Source organism: Onychomys torridus, chromosome 10, assembly GCF_903995425.1.
Source record: "Onychomys torridus chromosome 10, mOncTor1.1, whole genome shotgun sequence".
NCBI lineage: Eukaryota > Metazoa > Chordata > Mammalia > Rodentia > Cricetidae > Onychomys > Onychomys torridus.
In genome coordinates, this window is record NC_050452.1 from 22,744,888 (window position 1) to 22,764,578 (window position 19,691).

Here is a 19,691-nt window from a genome sequence, read left to right on the forward strand (position 1 = left end):
TAGACCGCATAATGTGTTACCATTTAAAAATTAGATATATAGTCACATATTCAAAAAGAGATTCCAGCTCAATGTGGTGTTACACATCTTTCATCTCAACACCAGGGCATTCCAGGCCAGCCAAGGCTGCATAGTGAGAAAAAATAAAAATAAAAAAGATAGCTTAATCAAAATAGTAATATCTGGGTACCTGGGAGGCAGGAGGTAAGTTTAAAACAGTTAGCTGGGCCCAGAGGCACACACCTGTGCTCCTCCAGGGTCTAAAGGGTAAGAGTTCAAGGCAAGTCTAGAAAACATATTAAAACTATCTTCTGTCTTCTCCTGTCCCAGGCACCTCAGGCTCCGCCGTGCCGACACTTACCAGTGTGCCTGCCTATTTTCAAGACCCACATCTTACTCCCATGCAAAGTCCCTCTCAAGGACTCATAATTCCTTTGGGAGCTCAGTGCTGGTGCAGGCTGGGATTGACTCAGTTGCCATTCCTCAGTGGTACCCATAATCATCCACTGGTGCAGAGGCAACAAGAAGGATCATCTTCTGCGAATCCTTAGAAATGTGATTACTAGAGACCCATGCTGATCAGCTTAATCAGGAACTGGGCTGGCCCAGTGCTCTGGGCTCTAGCAACTCAAATCTGAGAGTCACTGAAGGAAGGAGAGGGTCCTCTGCCACAGACCTGCTTGAAAGTCTAGCGCTGGCCAATGGATCTCAGCATGTCTTTGTTCTCTATTGGATTAGGGGACCTGACAGCCCCTTGTTGTGAGAATCCAAGGTAATACTGAGGTACACGCAGAAGAAACTGGCCAGGTGAACACCCTCAAGGTGAGGAGCACGCTCCCTCGCCTCGCCTTGACTGCCACGTGCTCATTAGGTGTGCTCATACACACCTGTCCAGGCCTGAGTGGGAACCGTTGCCGGGCGTATTTCTGAGCACGCTAGTTCCAAGAGTCAGGCGCTGTAACTGCCCAAGGACACCCATTTCAGAGGGAAGATGGGATGGAGTCCGACACACAGGTAGGTATAGAGGGGTGCTTCTGGGAGTAGCGGGGAGGGGCGCAAGGTCCAGTGGTGTACATAGTAATGCGGATTGATCTTAGGCTGCCTGCTGATTAGGCCCCAAGGAGTTCCTATCCTGTGAGAAGATGCTGTAGACCCTGGATGTACTCTATGTTAGATGGGTCATATGCACCATGCCCTGGCCTAGAGCCCCCACACCACACACCTTAGTCAGCTCTGGACTTCTTGCTAGTTCACTAGGGCCAGACCAGAATCTCCCAGTCTGATACTGGAAACTCAGGAACATTCTTGGCCTCTGCATAGTAGAACCCCCTCGGGGTTCCTGCTGATGGCTGGCTTTGTCCATGGGTAGCAACAGATAACTATACAGCATTGTTCAGCCTCAAAGAGTACCAAAGTCATTTTCTTTTTAAAACTTGCTGAGTGGTGGTGGCGCACACTTTTGATCCCAGCACTTGGGAGACAGAGACAGGCAGATCTCTGAGTTTGAGACCAGCCTGGTCTACAGGACAAGTTCCAGGATAGCCAGGGCTACACAGAGAAGCCCTGTCTTGAAAAAACAAAACAAAATTATAACATTTTCTTTTGGAATATTCCAGTCCCCCTACCCCCAAATGACAATGGCTTCCTTAACAATTTGGGGATGTCCACTACCTGCAGTGGACACTAATACTCTCATTACAAAAATACAAGTCCAAGACATCACTTCATAAAGGTGGGAGAAAGTGAAATGGGCAACCTGACAGTGCTCCCCAAGTGACCTCAGATGATGCACTAGTGTGCAGCCTGTGGGAATCTGTCTGAAGCCTTGAGGAACACAGAAAACACAGAACAACAGAGTAGTAGTTGCTGTCAGGTGTTTTCACATGAAGCGTTGTCCAAGGGCACTGGAAGGAGGCACGCCCTATGGTGAACACAAATGTGTTTAATTCCAGACAATCGGTTTCAGGACCCTCCTCAGGTTCTGGCATCCACTGACATTCAAGTTTCCTTATGTAAAACGCTGCAGCATTTGTGCAGAATCTAGGCAACCTCGCTTCCTCATAACACAGTGTGATGATTCAGACAGCTTGGAAATTACCGCTGGGCTGTATTGTGTTTGGAATAACCATTAAAAAAAAAAAAAACTGAATGCTCACATGCATGCTGCTGCTTTGAAAATTACCTAAGCTGGACAGTTTTTTTTCTTTTTGAGTATTTTCTACCTGTACTCAATTAAAACCGCTGAAGCAGGACCTGTGGATATGAAGGCTTATGGCAGCCTTCATTCATGTTGGGAAAAAAACGGTTTGCATGCAGGAATATTGGTGGTTTAATCTAGGCTTTCTCTTGGAGGAGAAATTTAATCAAGATGACTGGATTGGGGATACTATAGCCAAATCAGCAAGTCTCCTCAGCTAGAGCAGTGGTTCTCAACGTTTTTCATGCTGTGGTGACCCTCAACCAAAAAATTATTTCCATTGCTACTTTATAACTGTAATTTTGCTACTGTTATGAATCATCTTGTAAGTATCTGTGTTTCCTGATGATCTTAGGTGACCCCTGTGAAAAAGGGTCTTTTGTCCCCCCCACTGAGCAGGAGCCACCTGCCCAACTGGCTTCCCCTGTTCATCAGTTGCCAAAAAGTGTTTCTTTTTATTTTCTGTGTTAAGAGTTAAGATTCTGTTAACTGTTTCATTGGTAACACTTAACTGTTTTCCTCCCTGGGAAGGCAGTTTCCTGGAACATTCTCTGTGCTTCAACCCCATCCTTAAGACCAATCTCTGACTGTGGTTCCCTGCGCTTTCATTAACTATCAATGTAAAGGAACAGAGGAGTGGGGTGTCCCATCATGCATGTGGTTTGAGTTTCCAGGCATGGGTGCAGACCCTCAGTGCTTAATGCTTCCTTCTCTGTGCTCACTGGGTATGTGTCTCAGGGTGGTTGTGCTTGGTTGAGAATGTACTATGTTCCCATGAAGCATACTGCAACCCAGATTCCTGTTTTTATCTCCAGATTCCTGAGTTGAGCTCCGCTCTAGTGACAAAGAGGCCAGACTGGAAGAAACCTGCCATGTACAGCACTCCTCAGGAGATGGCTATGGGCTGGAGCCCAAGGCCTCCAAGAAGGAACTTCCAAAGCAATTGGTCCTTGACATCTGAAGACTCCTTCCAGGATCCTGTGTCCCAGCTGGAGGGGTTCAGCTCCACAGCCACCTTCAGAAAGAAGAGGCTTTCAACTGTTGAGGACTTTGAGAGTTCCAGTGGGCAGGTAGAGCCCCATTCAGATCATTTATCTGCAGAGGAAGAGCTATGCATGTCAGCCTCAGTGAACAAGGAGGAGCATCCGAAGATAGAGGCCCTACAGCCAGTGAACTGGCCAAGGAACTCGGGGATGCCTGGAATTTCAGACACCACCTGGCAGAGGAGGCGAGACCCAAAGAAGCAGGCAGCTGCAGTAGGTCCCCCGCATTCCATCCCAGCCCTGTCCATAGAGAGCTCTCCCTGTGTGCTTCCCAGCTATGGTATGGGGGAGGGGCACATTTACCTTCCACCACTCGGGTTCCTCTGGCCCCAAGCATGGGGTATGCACAGTATACCTACCTCTGCCTATGAGGTCACAAGGCCTTCCGGCTTTTCTGACACTCAAGGCTCAGCTGTCTCAAGACAGCTTTTTGCTCAGAAGGGATGCTGTTGCCTGTGGACACCATGACTTCCCAGCTCTGGGCTCTGCAAGCCTAGTCCCCAGGGCAGGCTCTGGCTGCTGCTTGTTCCAGGCCTCTAGCTCATGGGCATCCAGGTGCCATAGCTGTCTCCAGTGCTGAGGGTTCAGTAAGGAAGTTGTTGACAGGAATTGTCTCGTTTTTCACCTCACTACATAGGTTCTCTAGGCCGTCTGTCTAGGCTCTTTACTGCACTTTGATCCTAGACACAGCTGGATGCTGTTACCATCTGGGAGGGTCCTGAGTTCTCGGGGACCGGCTGAGCTGCCCCAGTCCCTTCGCTAGCCACAGTACTGGGACAGAGATGGCTCGCTCTCACACAGCAAGAGCACAAGCCACACTTAAGCCCTGTCTGTCTCTGAGGTGCTTCTGCCTCCCCTTATGCCAGGGCCACTCTTTACCAGAGCCCCGAAGATTAGGTAAGTACCAGAAGGCATCCTGGCAGGAGCAGTGGCCAAAGAAGACAGAGCATTAAGAATATGTGTCTATAGGCCAGGTGTGGGGAACAGCTGTAAGCCCAACAATGGAAGTCAGAGGCGGGAGGCCAGCCTAGGCTTCATACCTGAGACCATCTCAGACAACAAACACATGCTTTCTGCCAGGTTCCAGTTCCTGTCAACAGACCCCAATTCCAAACCCTCCCACCTGTTAGCTGACCACTGGAAGCTTGCAACGTGTGAGGGCTGCATAGGGAAGCTCAGGAGGAATTTTCTTCCTGTTCATTTCTCCCCTGTATCCCTCCTGAGGATGCTAACCTCTAGGGTAGCAGATATCAGTACAGCCAGCTGCTTTCCTGGCAGGGCCTCTGCCTTCTACCCACTGCCTGCAGATTTTAGACTCTCATTCTGATAAGCTTCAGGCGCTGACCTCTCCTGAGACTATGAAAGCCTAGGTCTGGGATCCACCCATTCTCCACACTTGGGATAACACACAGAAGACAGAGAACCCTGTGGGTTTGGCTTGTATCTCAGACCTGACTGAGAGTCCCAGACCTGCTGGGGACTTTTTTCCCAAGTGCATTGTGCACATTGGTTACCAAGAGTGACAACAGCAGTTCTGACTTCTGTCTTCTACACAGATGCAACACTTGCAGCAATGGGAGGCCCAGCTGCTTCAGGAAATTGAGGAGGCAGTCCATCATGAGCTAACCATCCAAGAGGAGGTTCTTAGCACTGAACTCCCCGACCAAGCCCAGGGGCCACTTAGCTTCAGCACAGTCTGGGTAGATGCCCAGGACCCTGCTGCCCTGGCATGAATCTACACCATTCACTCCAGCTGGCCCAGGTGGGTAAGAAGGAAGCAGACCTTGTTACCTAAGCTGTAAGGTGGGGGAAGAATTGCCTAGGCTTGTGGAGAGGTTGGAGGAGGCACATTAACGAACAGAGTTGGCAGTTCGAAAGAGAATGAGATTTCTTTGTATTCTTGAAAAGGTCACTGGGCTCGATTGAACCCTGTGCCCTCTACTGCCTGGCTTTGACCTCAGGGACAAATTGCTCTGCTCCTCTGACCCTTGTTTTCCTTATCTGAAAACTGACAAAAACTGAGCAGGTGTAATACAAAGCATATGGACCCAGCTGCTGCTGGCCCAGCTCCCTCAGCTCTGGGAAAGCTGTGTGCACTGGGGACATCCTGATTCTCTGGGCTGAGTTCACTCAGGCCTTCAGCGAGGCAAAACCAGAAGGAAATGGGCCATGGAGTTCTGAAATACTAGGCCAAGTGCAAGTATAGTGTGACTGAAGTTCTGAGCTTACCCTTGGGACTCAGCTAGGCCCATGGTGGAGAGGATAGGCTAGTGCAGAGTGGGGTCAGGGATGGTACAGATGGAGGGAGGGGCTTGGTGTGAGTCCCCTGAGGATGGGAGAAACAGGGAAAGAGTACAGTTTCGGGTTTGGGTTTTAGTTCCCTGAGGAATGGATTAGATTCACTTTCCACTCCTCTTCAGGGCAGCACAGTTAGAAAGCCCCAATTTCTAGACACCTGGAAGGCCGCAGCTGCTGCTGCGCAAGGCTGGGCTGTGGGTGGAAGAAGGGGAACAGAGGCCCTGTGGTAGCCTGGGCAGCTGCTTACCCTGCCCATTTTCTCCCCATGCTCTGTCTCTGCCAAGTATCCCAGCCCTAGGTGGTGGATGTACCTCCAGATAATGTAAGGAAGGAGACACTGAATGGTCACCCCTGGAGCTAACCGCTTCCAAGTGCTCTCAGACTGTCCTCTTTATACAGACATGCTGTGGCCACTTAAATGCAGAGATCCATTTTATTCTTGGATATGTTTGCTGTTTTCTTGCTAAAAACAGATGTATGTTTATGTTTCCAGTGCGGTCTATTCTAGTTCCTGCCTGTCCTGTTCTCAATGGCTGCAGAGAAAATGTTAGCACTCTAGTGAAATCAAAAGGAGAAAGCCCTAATAAAAGAAGAGGGTCTAGGCATATGCAGGGTCCACGACCACCAGCTTGGAGCCTCAGGTAACAGGTTTTGTTGTCTGCTTTCAGGAGCAGGCCAGCAGCTGCAGCTGTGACAGAAACATCCGAGTCCACGAGAGATTCTCCATAAGTTATCATTTACTTCCTACTTCAACATCTGCATGTTTTACAAACCACTTCCCATTAAAATAATTCTCTATTTCCATTTGTGTAATTATCTGGTTATAAAATCAGTCCTGTGAGAGTATCAGAGCTTTATTAATTTTTCAAATAAAACAGAATACTATTTTTGAAACCTGATTAGAACTGTGTAACATGGAGATGAGCGCATCCTTCCGATCTTCATTATTAAAAATAAACTCTTTTCAGGAGAACTATTTTCAAAGTTTGGGCTTGAATGCAAATCAATTCAGACGTGTAGCCAAGAGAATTCTATTTCAACCTCACTTTTGAAAGACTGAAATTCAAACACAGAACGAGTTCAGAGAAACAGTTTGGGGCAATGTGTTCTTGGAAGAAAGACTTGCAGGCCTCAGAGGAAGGGCTTAGGTGACAGATAATTTCCTGGACGTTTATGTTGTGTTTTCTGGATTACTGTGTATTTGCCCAGTTAGAGTATACTTTACTCATAGACACTCAGCTGACGCGATTAAAATGTCATTCTTGGGGCTGGGCTGGCAAGATGGCTCAGTAGGGTAAAGGTGCTTGCTGCCAAGTCTAACAGCCTGAGTTTGATCCCAGGAGTCTATATAGTAGAAGGAGAGAACTGATTCCTACACGTTATCCTCTGACCTAAAACACCTACTCATGTTCTCACATACAAACAAAACACATGTTAAAAAGTTATTTAAAACATGTCATTTGGGAGGATACTTGGCCAATCGGGCAGTGCAGATAGTCCCCTTTGGACTCTGACACTTTCTGGGTCACAAGGAGGCATTGGCTTGGGAGAAACACAGCCTTGTAAAGCCGGTGCTGCTAGATCAGGCTGTTCAAACAGCAGGATCCTCCTAAGTTAACAATCCCGTGATAATTGATGAGTAATGGTCCTTGGTGATGATGCCAACAATGGTTGCTTAGAGATAAGCATGGATTGTTTGAGTATGTAAGACCATGTTTTGCAAAACAGCAATCCTAAAACCTATAAGAAAGAACTAGAACATATTCTGCTTCCTGGCAGTTCCAACTTGCAATGCCCTCAATCTCTGAGCTGTTTTCCCCTCTATCTAATCTTTTGCAGTCACTCTTGTCTCCACACAGTGCCTCAACACTGTCACCCATCTCTTATGGAGTATGGTTAGGGAACTAATTTCTAATCCTATGGCATGCCTGCCTTGGGTTTGAGTTCCCCCATGGAGGGACAGCTCCTTTGTTCTGATTAGAAATCACTGATAGGCGAGGGCTTCCTGCTGTACTGTCATTTCCTGTGGCTTAGTGGTGAGTGACCTTGAACAGTGCAGTAGCTCACAGCACACCCCTTTATCATGCCCTTGCCCTGGTAGTTCAGCTGGGGTTCTCTGGGGGATCTCAGTATGAGACTGAGGTGACTGCTTCCCGGGAATTGCTGGACAGAATCTACCCCCAGGTTTGTTCATGTTGACTGATTCTGTTCCTTGTGATACCAGTAACTGGCTGGGGGATTTCTGTTGTACTCAGAATGGTGGGTAGAAGGGGAAGTGCCTTTGGTATGGGCAGGCAACCAACCAGCTCCAAGCCAAGGCCTACTGCTCCAGGCTCTAGAAGCCACAGATGATTTTTCATGCACTGGGGTTGTCGCCCTACGGCTGTGGCTGTTGTCTTCAACAGTAGCTGGAGGTGGTGGTGGCAGGAATATCTACCAGTGTGACAGTTTTCAAACTTGGAGGCTGGGACCCTCAGGCCGACAGCACACCAAGCATTACAACTTTCTGAGCTCTGTGGGTAGGCTGAAGGCAGTCTTACTCTTGGGGGCTGAAAATCCCATTTTCAAGGCAGCTGGGACATCAGGGCAGAGACTAACAACTTAGAGTTAGGTCCTCAAAATCCAACCAAGGAGATATAAACTTTCAAAGACGTAATCTTTTAAAAACTGCCTACATGAACATTGAGACTGACTGACTTGTGTTCAGCAGTCCTGAAGCCCGGCTTAGCCCCTGCTCCAGAGCCCCAGGGAGTGCAAGTTCTTCTAATCTGTTCCCTGCAATTGTGGGTCTGAGGTTTTGTTCTCTTGCTGGATATCAAAGGAGAGATGCTCTGCTCTGAGGTGCTGACCCTCTTCTCCTCCCTAGTCATGCAGCTAAGTAACCCTCTAAGCCAGTGGTTCTCAACCTTCCTAGTGCTGTGACCTTTGATACAGTTCCTCCTGTGTGGTGATCCCCAACCATGAAATCGTTTTCATAGCTGCTTCGTAACTGTAATTCTACTACTGTTACAAATTCTAATGTAAATGGTTTTTGGTTTTTTGTTTATTTGTTTGTTTTTTTGAGCTGAGGATCAAACCCAGGGCCTTGTGCTTGCAAGGCAAGCTCTCTACCACTGAGCTAAATCCCCAACCCTTAAATGTTTTTGGAGATAAGGATTAGGTTGAGAACTGATGCGCTAAGCCATTCATGACTGGACAAAACCTGTCACCCTTCAGAGCTCTCCAGCTGACCCTTCTGCCACCAGCCAGAGGTGGTTTTCTGCTCTCAGGAAACAAGGGAGGTCCGAGGTCCACGTATAAGATCATATAGCTCCTGGCACAATTAGTAATACATCATACCATAATGGGACGATAATGGGATCTTAGTGGGGGGACATCTCAGAACTTTGTCTACTGCAGTGTGTTCCCAGTTCTTCACCGTTAGCAGCAGCACATGAAGGCCTGGAATGGACCGGGGATCAATGAGGCTTGATAGGATATCGGCCACTGCTAACATCCTGGAGTGGTTTTCCCGTACTAAAGGGGTTAATGCCCTGTGATCCCTATGAGAGTTTACCAAGTGATGACTAACTCCCTGTGACCAAGTATACAAGTGTGATCTCACAGCAGATTTCCTAATGGTGCATTTATTATCTTTCTAAAAGCATCATCCCAGTAAGGGTGGATACGACATGATAGTGCTTTCAATTTGTGTTCCTTTGATTAGTAGTTCTTCTGATGACCATGTTTCTGATACACTGTATTTCTTAATCTCAGACCTTCCATAATTCCATATATGCCTATTGGAATATTCATTCCACAACTTTAAAAAAAAAACTTTTCCTAGGACATGGTTTTATTTGACATTAAAGAGGCAGTCTTTAGTTAACAGAGAAAAATTGTACATCATATATGTTGATAGTTAATTCTGGGTCATTTGGATCAGGCCACGCCCCAGCTGTCTGTCTGGACTCCATACAGATGTTGCTGTGAAGGTTTCAGTCAGATGCAAGCCTCTGCCCAGTGGGCTTCAGACATGCCAGCCCCAGTCATTGTGAGCCAGTTCCTGAAGCTAGGGTTTGTTTTTACACTCCTCCCTGATACCAGAGTACACACCCACCCACCTCCCCTCCCAACAACAAAGGAAAAACAACTTGAAAGTGTGACTGTGGACGTGGATCCTGCACCATTCTGCTAACCCAGGACGGGTTAATTTTTCACTTTGAAAGAAACCTATCACCAGCTTAGTGCTGTGCTCAGGTGATTTTTTTTTTTTTTTTTTTTTTTTTTTTTTTTTTTTATCTTAAGAAGGGGCAATGCAGGGGATGTAGATAAGGGCAGAATGCTTGCCTAGCACGTACAGGAGATGATGGAGACTTCACAGATAATAAAATGAAAAAATAAAAAATAAAAGAGTCCTTAGCTAGAAGAATCTCTGAAAGCTCCAAGAAGTAATACTACCAACAGGCTACCCAGACTGCAAGAAGCCTGGAGAGTCCATCACAACGCTGAAATGTTATCAGAGAAATATCTGAGTCATGAGGGTCACAGAAGTCCGTGACTAAAACCCAGGCAAGAAAAAAAGTGAAGGGGTGGCATGACTTTGTGTGACATTTTGAATAGTAATGGCCCCACCCCCCACGAATGTGCATGCAAAGAGTCAGGAACGGCTTCAAAACATGTGTCTTTCAATGAGGATGGCCAGCGTTTAGTCAAGCAGTTTTTCTCTTTTATTTTTGTTAAATAAGACTCCAGAGAGTATAGTGCAAACACTCAGTAGAAAAGTTGCAGTTAAGAAATGTACATTCACATTAACATTTCAGTCCATTCACTTTTTAAATAAAAATAGGACAAATTATTCAATTACTTGTCTCAACTTAACAATCTTGAAAAAGACTGGAAGGTGCTCTACAGAGTTGACATAAAAATAGACCCGTATTGATTATACAAATCTATTGTGAGAGGTTACCCAGTGATAGTTATTGTGAATATAATCATTGCGTTCTCACAGCTACGGACGCATCTGGTAGGTTTACTGTGTGGGAGAAAATGCCCCCTTTGTCCATGCACCCTTCATCCCACTGAGGGACTCAAAGCTTTCTTGATAAACACAGGACACAGGTGCTTACATGCTTTTTTTTTTTTTTTTTTAATTTTTCTTTTTTTAAAGTAAGGAAATCCAGAAGTGGGCGTTGGGCTTATTTAAAATCAAGATGGAATTACTGCTAAGACATAATGGCATTCCCATTTGTGCAAATTGGTGAGCAATCACCCTAAGTGAGAGGATGGTGGGAAAGGGAGCATGGGCTGAAGGGAGGCAGTGGACAGTAAGTGCTGGAGCCACACTGGTTCCCCAAAACCTGGGGTCGGCTGGCAGAGGGGAACGCTGTGCTCCCAACAAGCAGTAGAGATGACTGGAGGACAAGCCCAAGCCCATTCGTTCTTTTGGGCATGCTACATAATGTCAACTTCAAACTAAGGTGCACACAGTTAGGAATTTCAGGGCATGCAATTCCCTAGTGCACATGGCTTGCATATACTCAATTTTAACAGGGAAGAAGGCAACAGAGCAGGCCCCTCCTCCCCAGGCATGTGTGCTCCTGGTGGCCAGTTGTGCCCACACTGCCAGTGGTGTATGCAAGAGATGCTGGGGGCTTCCTTGGGGTCCCCACAGGATGGGAACGGTCCCCTGAGACTTGTGCTTCATGTACCTGGAGCCTGGGGCTGAGTGGAGGCTGCTGGTGGGAGGTGAGAAACAAGTTCTGGCTGCTGTCAAGCCCACTTCCCACTGCAGTGCCGTGGGGGATGGGGGCACCACCCACAGGCAGATGGACTGGCCTGCAACTGTTGGCCTCCTGAGTTGATTAAGTCTAAGAGATTTCTGGAATCAGTCTTAGATAGCATCTCCATTGAAATGCTAATTCTCAGGACATGGCTGGAAATGTTTGGAAACCAATGTATCTGAAGTGGATGCTGCCTGGCGTCAGTAGGTAAAGCTTAGAAGGCATGTGGGATCCCTGTACTTGAGAGGCTGACATACTTCCTGTCATCCATCATAGTCCCTTCATTGCTTTCTATACAGTCCTGGGGAACTTTGTCTAGACTCCCCTTTAATCCCTGGAAAGGCACCTTCACTGCTGTGGCTGTCAGAAGCATATGCTGAAATGGTTGTAGAGTATTGAATAACAGAGCTGTAACTGGACTAGGTGTTCTAAGTTCTTGCTGGGTGTCTGGAACTTTAGAGGCATGCACCTGATCTGAAAGGAAACAGATGGCTCCAATTTAGCAACAAGAAGCCAAGGACTACAGAAACAAACAGCACTTGGCCACATACTCCAAACATGGGATGTAAGCAAGCCTTGCCCAGAAGGGACCCGCCTCCATGAGGTGCCCTGCACCACAGTAGGCATCATTGTATACTCAATAGCATCAGCGGCGCCCCAGTTCTTACAGAATGCAGTTTGCTTAGCAGAGACCCTAACGGTAAGAAAATACACACAGGTTGGCCAGAACAGATGAGGTGTGGCCTCTCCCTCTCTCTGGGTTGCAGTCTCAGGACATGTATTTGAGTATTACACCACTTCCTCCACAGGCTGTTGTTCACGGATGTGCATGCCCAGGAATTGCAAAGCTACATGGGAATACTAGTAATGCATGTTTGATCAATTTACACTCATAACAAAGCCCCTCCCCCACCAAACATGGTAACTAATGGGACAATGATGATTGACCTCACCGTGGTTGACTGTGGACTTAGCAGGCTAGTAGCATGCTGAAGAAAACTCAGTACATTCATTAAATTTCAAATGACTTATCACTTGTCAGGACAAAGGATGTGGCATGACTGTGGTCCATTTTCTGAATTTTAAGACAGTTTATGAACCACAACTCGTGCTAGCCTCCCTAGTCTTGTTCTTGCCACTGTACAGATGGTGTGGCCTCCACAGAAGCTCCGATAACTTGGGGGGCAGGAAAGGGCTCATGTACCTGAGGTGGGTGCCACTTTGTTCTTCCCTTAAGGGTTCTGATACACACTCACCCTGGCACCTCTGCACAGTACTCTACACGTACTCAAACCAACAAGACAAAAGAAACAGGAGCAACAGGTTGCCTCAATGCACCTGGGCCTGAAGGTTGCTACTGATGACAGTCCCTTTGCAAAAGAGAGTTAGCAGCCCTTACTGGACATCCTTCAACCCCCACCAAGGGAGGGTGGGAATTGGCAGGTGCCACCTCGGTTTATGGGATGCTAAGTGTCTAAAGGATGGTCAGCTGACTATTCAAATTTAATCTTGGTCCTTCTATTAATCATCTCAATCCTAGGGAGAATTTATGTTGTATAAGACATGCACACACGTTTACACATGTGCACAGGAGCACACATTGATTTGAACTAAGTGTGGCCCCAGTCCCTAGAGCATCGCAGACAGGCCCCAGGCAGGAGTACCCTGTGCAGTGGTCATCAGCCAGCAGCAGACTTAGGCCACCCCACATCATCTCTATGTGGACACCAAACTCTCCAGAATTCTCCATCCCGTGAGCAGCAGAAGCCTTCCTGAATATGCCCTTTAGTTCCGTCCCCTCCCTACCCTCCAGGTGGAGCTCCTCTGACCAGGCCTCATACCCTCTGGGCTCCAGGCCTTGTGCCTCTGGGTCCACACTGGCCTCCTGTGGTACCAACTGACCACACAGGCACTGAGAGTTGCTTAGGGCCAAAGAGCCTCCATTTCCAGCATATTCCTCCTGGCAGCTGTGAACATCCTAACACATTTCCTCTCTGGTGCCAAAGAGCTCAGAATGATTAGTGAGCAAGATCATTATCTGGGTGTCTCAGTTCCTGGATGGAGACCTCTTTCTGCCCGAAACACAAAGGCTAGCTTCCCCAGGCCAGCTGAGGGCGGCTCTGATTTTGCCTGTTGAACTCTGGGTCCCATCACATCAGCAAGCAGACACCACCCAATGCAACTCCTCTGACCCCCAGCCTACACACACACACACACACACACACACACACACACACACACACACACACACTTTTAACCATCAACCTACCTCCAAGCCTGCAGTTGTAAATGAAAATGAGGAACTACTGGTTCAAACCCAAAATGGAAACATTCAAGCCAATCACAGTCAGAGAAGCAAGATGCTTCAGGGCCCACATAACATCTGAGCTGGCAGACTTGTTCTTTACTAATTTTACCAAGGCAAACAACTGGGAGAAGGGTTTGGAGTTTTTATTTTGTGTGTATGTGCATGTAAGAGCACTCTTTAAAAACTGAAGCCACTAAAAAGCATAGCAAGTCAGTTTCTGGGGGTTACCTATATTCAGCCATTTAAAGAAGTAATATATGAGCATCACTTCTGCAGCCTCTCATGGTGCTGATGGGTGAGCAATATATGTAGGAATGTTCTTTCCCTGCACTATTATGCTCCCTGTGAAAGGTACACACCTGCTCTGTAAACCCCCTACACCATCGACCGAACCCTGCACAGGCTATGAACAAGATCCCTGAGACTCCGAGAGTCCTAGAACCTACCTGTTGAGAGTGGTGATGGCTGGGAGAATCAAATGAAACCTTCCCTGATTCCACAATCCGTTCTGCTCTCCTCTTACCCAGCAGCCCATTACAGCAAGTCATCTACACAGCCTCTCCAGGCTGCTGTCAGGACATGTTATGGCACAAGAGTGCTTCAGATCGCACTTAAAGAAAATGTGAGCTCTCTGAAAGGCTAGCCACATCCAACTAAGCCCACACTCTGAATACTTTATGCTAGTCAGGGCTCCCTTCCTAGCCCTTTCCTGTTGTAACCTCAGGAATCAGCCTCTCCAACACAGAGCTTTTCTCTCACCAGGATGGCACCGATAAAGGTGAGATGTGCAACCTTGAATATGGCATCATGATCTTTGAATAGTATTCCATGAGTGCCTTGAAATGTTACCTTTGATGCTCGCACCACTGAAACAAACCATTACTACCCTCAGTCAGACGAAGCATCACAACTCAAGCATAGGTACAGATACAGGGTTGGATGGCTGCCCTGAGCTTTATTCCTCAGTGAGCAAAAATGTAGGGCTCAGGACTGGTGGCTGGCTCAGTCTGCTTAGCTCTCTGGGGGTACCAATCCTAGCTCTAGAAACCAAGAAGTTAGAGCTGGGCCTTCTGGGAGGGGTGGGGACCTGGAATGACAGTCCTCTATAGCAAACTCACATGCATGGGTAGTTTCCGAAGTATCAATCTGCTTGGGCCAGACTTGTCTCTACAGTGTAGTTATGGTTATTGCTTCTATGACAGAAGGGGTCCGGAAGCCCTGGTGGCTTTGGAGTCCGAGAGACAACTGGGTTGCTGGGTGTGTGGGGACATACACCTGCAGGGATAGACGCCCCAGGAGTGGACCGTCCCAGGTTGGCACAGCCCACGGAAGCATTTAGAAGCATTCTGGGGCTGTGTTCTACTCTACAAAGTCAGGCACGGGAGGCATGCTAGGGTTGAGAAGGGAACACAAAGGGGTCATTTCCCAAGGGCCACAGCATCACAAGCAAGGGCTGACGTGGGTGCCAGGCTTTTCCTCATTTTTGGTACAAGTGAACAGGAAGCACCTGTAACTGGTGCACTATTTACAGAGCATCTTAAAATAAATAATTTGAAGAGAATCCTACCCAAATGGCTCTAACATTTGTACATGAATATTGTACAAGATTAAAAATAAATAAGGCAATATAATACATTTTTATCACAAATAAAAAGAAAGTCATTTATCACCAAACCCGGAGGAACATTATGGCTGCACGTGTGGTTCCTGACCTCACAAGAAGTAGGCGGGTTTGGAATTGCTGATGATGGAGATGTCGCCCCTGAAGAAGAGACCCAGCCAAGGCTCCTGTGTGGTCTGCTTCGGAACAGTTCTGTGCCCAGAGAAGGCAATGCCATTCTATACGATTGCTTTCTCTGGCTCTGACCACACTGTGGGTGGCTCTGCCCAAGCACCCATGTGATCTCCATTTTGCACACTCCATGTATGAGCAGTGCTACAGACCTCGGCTGGCTCTGCTCCGAGTCTTAGAGGTCAGATCCAGGTGTCACTGGGCTCCTTCCTGATGGCTCTGAAGGTCTACCTGCTGCTTTCTCATGCTAGGGCCAACTTCAGTTCCCCGTGGTTGTGGGAGTGACATCCTGGCTGCTTTGTTGGCTGGAGTTGTGTTGCCCGCACAGGTCTCTTCAGTGTGTACTTCACACCTCTCCCAGCCTGTCCATCTTCCTGTTGACTTCTGAGAGGCCATGTGTCTGCACCAACCCCACTGGTGCAGTCTAGGTAGGATCCTTTCTCATCCTTCAGCGGCCACCCTCAGTCCCCCCATAAAGCTCCTTGGCTGACACACACACAGGGCTTGGGGCTATCTTGTGGGCATCTATGAGAACCATGCCTCTGTGCCTAACCTGGACAGCCCAGGGACGCAGTAGCTCTGGAGGCCCCAAAGGCACTCAGAGGAAACACAGGCTGTGCCAGAGGTTTTCTGCCATCCTTAATGACCTAGAAAGCCAGGGACTGAACCACAGCCCACAGAGCCAGGGCCACAATGTACTCACTTGCTCTGGGTGCTCCTGCCTGAGCTGACTGCTTCAAAACGGTTAAGACAAACAGACAGGTGAGAAAGTCCCAGTGGAAAAAGAAGCCCATGAGGAAAAGCTATTTGTCCCAAGGATAGGAAAACATGGGAGCAGGCAGAGGCACAAAGAGTGACTATTTGTGTGCCCTAGCCAGGTTCTGGCTCAGATGAATCTGACTCTCCTCAGAGCCACCCCTATCCCACCCCAACAGCCTGAAAGCTTTCCTGTAAATGCAATCTCTGATGGAATTCTGGACCGTGCGAGAAACCCAAGAGCTCTCCCCCGCCCTCAGATCTACTGGAGTCAGTGTTCCCCCAGCACTGTTATATCAAAATACCAAGCCACAGGAACTAGACATGCCCACCAGAAGAGGATGAAGCTACTGGCCCTCCAACCCTGAATGCTACAGGGGAGTGCGGAGGTCAGTCTGGCCCTGGCTCTGGGTTCTGGCCAGAATAGAATGACAGAAAGGCAGCAAATGATGGCCATCCCACATTGCCTGATATCATCAGAAAGGCAACAGAGCAGAGTGAGCACAGGTCAACATTCCCCTGCAGAAGGTGCCAGAGGATACCTTTACCATCAACCACAAGCTGCAGCCCATAGAGAATATGCAGTCTTCACAGCTGCTTCACCCTACCCTAGGGCACCTGCAGTGCAGTCTACAGTCTCGGGGACTTGGAGACTTCGCATGCTGCCCCCTCCTCTCTCCTTCGCTCGACACTTTCTTCCTACCCACATGCCACCTGAGTCTAGCCTCGCCCTAGTCTCCCAGGATAGGAGCTGGCTGACCTGTAAAACTACCCAGGCCCCAGCCTGGCCACACACTTGAGCCAGAGCTGAGTTGGGAACCAGGGACCCCAAATATGCAGCCTGCCAGGGAAAGCTCTGCCCTAGTCTAAGAAGACAGGACCTTAGGCAGGGCAAAGTCCTTGGGGAGCAGTGAGAACACGGGTCTCTACAGCTGTGAGCAGGCAGGGCTTACGCCCACCCGCCCTGTTTCAAGCTGCCTTCCTTCCTGTGAGTGAGGCTGAGTATCTCCAGAAGCCAGGTTTCATTCAGCTATTTCTGGCCCATTGCTTCCTAGCAGTTCTTCCAGACTCCTTATTCCCCACACTCGCGGTTTTCATCTCAGCTGCAGTTGTGGGGAAACGCAGATGGGAGACTCCCTTCTTCATTCTGGAGCAGGGAGACCACACCTAAGACTCAGGAACACACACTCTGCCAACTCCGAAACCCCCAAGAGGAGGAATGGTTATGTCAGAGGAATGAGGTCTTCCAGCAAGGAAAGTGCTCGTGGGTGTAGTGGCCCAATCACTCAGCATAAATGAAGGCTTGATTCTCGTGACACTTAACGGTGTCCAAGACACCCCAGGGAAGGCAAATCAGCACAGGCCCCTCTTCCCTGAATGTGCGGTGATGGCACGGGAGAAGAGGGCTCGCTGCCACAGGAGTCAGGAACCAGCGGGCAGGTGGGGTTGGAAGAGAATGCACAGGCCAGGAGGAGAGAAGTGGGGCTGTGGGGCCCCCTGAGGATTCCAGAAGACCTGCCTCTGGCTGTTAACAAAAGCCTACTTTGAGGAAAGCCAGCAATTTTCACTCTTTGTGCTGTAGGAGGTGGCTTTTCAATTCTTCCTGTCCTGTCCTGTCCAAGACCTGACAAGCTCTAAGCTGTGCCCATGGCATAAACAACTCAACTGTCATGGCCCTGCCCAGCGGGGCCAGCTTCCCAGTCTGGCACTCAAATCTGCTAGCCACGGTTGGAGCCACCACCCATAAGCCAGGGCCTACCAGGGCTGGAGTCACCCATAAGCCAGGTTGACTTGGGGCTCAGTCATGGTGGGCTCCTCTGCCAGATGGACCTCCATAGCTTTTGCTATGACCATGGAAGATATTCCCAAGGTCCCACCAATGCCAACGCTAGCCAGGCATAACCAGGTCACTAGGAAGAGACAGGGCTCCATATGCCCCAAGTGGGTAGCTTGGGCACATCTCCCATTGGCCTCAGGCCACACCTAGACGATGCTGCTTCTCCAGCCCAGCCACTTAGCAACTGCTCTTCTGGCTGGTCTTGGCTGGAGCCATGATGGCTTGTGTCACCCTGGAGCATTCTTGCTTTGCATGCATCTCCAGTGGCCCATGGGCTCCACTAGGCTTCCTTCCCTGCTGCTGTGGATGGCAGGAACTGACCAGTGGGGGCTGGGGGGAGGCCCGGCCTCATCGGGGGTCCAGCTCCAGGACATAGTGGGGGCCGTCTGGGCTGGCCTCTCCCATAAGGACACATTCTCCGCTCCAAGCGAAAGGTCCTGCCATGGGAACTGTTTCCATCAGTCCTGCCTTCTAGAAAATACGTTAGCATCTCTCCCTTCCCCTTGACGCTGACTTTGCCTCTGCACACAAACTGGTATGAGCATCTCTTCAGCAACCGGTGGACCTCCTCAGTCACCTGCCAGTGGAAAGAAGCCAACGATCTTAGTCACATACAATGTGAGGGGTCCTCTGGAGGACAGGAGCTCCCCAGTGTACCTTCTACCCTGCACTCCACTCCCCATCCTGGCTGTTCAACCCTGGCAGTGCTTGGACAAAGCTACTCTGTATCTGTGCAAGTGGGAGCCACTTGGCCACTGGGTGAGCCACTGTGGCCACTTTGTGCACTAGCCAGGGTCTATGTGTGACTAGCCCCAGTGTTAAGGATAGAGGGGCAGAGGCAGGCTCTCTGGCTGGGGGCTCCAGATACCTCAGCAAAGTAGAGTCTGGTGGGTGCTTTTACCTCACTACTGGGACTGGCAGCCTTAGTTGTTGGGGTTTGTTGGGGTGAAGCTACTAAATGGGGCCTCTGGTAGGGGTCATTAGCACACAGAGGGCAAAGCTAGGAGAAAATGGCCATCTCTTAGCTCTCTTTTCTTAGGCTTTAGACAAGTGTCCTGCCCCCAATAATCCCTGCCTCCCCAAACCAGAGGAAAGAGAAAGGATGAGATATCCCTGATCCTTGGCATCGCCCTAAGCCAGCACACGAGGCCTCTCTACCTCCTTGTCTCCTCCTATTTTATGTTCAAACAATGAAATTGTCTCCAGTTACCTTTTCACACTTTGGCAGAGCTGGGGAGGGTGGCCCTCCACATCGAATTGAGCACTAGTGTAAGAGATACCAAATATGAGCCTTTTCTATCAAATACTAGAAAATGTGTGTTTAGGACAAAGAATTCAAACCTTTTTGTCTCCTCTACCTCGTCAGAGTTTTATGCAACTATTTTAATCCTCAATCCCTGTAAAACATTTGCCTACACAGACTGACTGCTGTCTCCAGGAATTTGAAAGCCTAAAGTAGTGGGCCCTTTCCCTTCCTCCTTTATTTCCTGTGAGCCATTTTTTCTTTTCAGACTAATCAAACAGACTGTGAGGTTAGACCCCAGCCAATGGGGAAAAGACAGTCACTGCTTGAGTTAGAATACAACCCAGATGCACTTCCTGTCTCTGTGTGTTTGCTCTTTTGAGTGCACCTTTTGATCAAGAGCAAAGTTTGCCTTGTCCAGACACTTCAGTTGGAATGGTGGTCTCTTTATTTGC

At 48.7% G+C, this 19,691-nt stretch overlaps 1 protein-coding gene across 1 annotated transcript in view; it reads right to left on the reverse strand.

Annotated features, from left to right (window-relative positions):
• Positions 1-10,224: 10,224 nt before the first annotated feature.
• Positions 10,225-19,691, reverse strand: part of Adcy1 (adenylate cyclase 1) — a 126,983-nt gene continuing 117,516 nt past the window's right edge. The window contains exon 20 of the mRNA XM_036201588.1: positions 10,225-18,570. Within this exon, the coding sequence (XP_036057481.1) occupies positions 18,274-18,570 (297 nt within the window). The 3' untranslated portion in view covers positions 10,225-18,273. The remainder of the gene's footprint in view (positions 18,571-19,691) is intronic.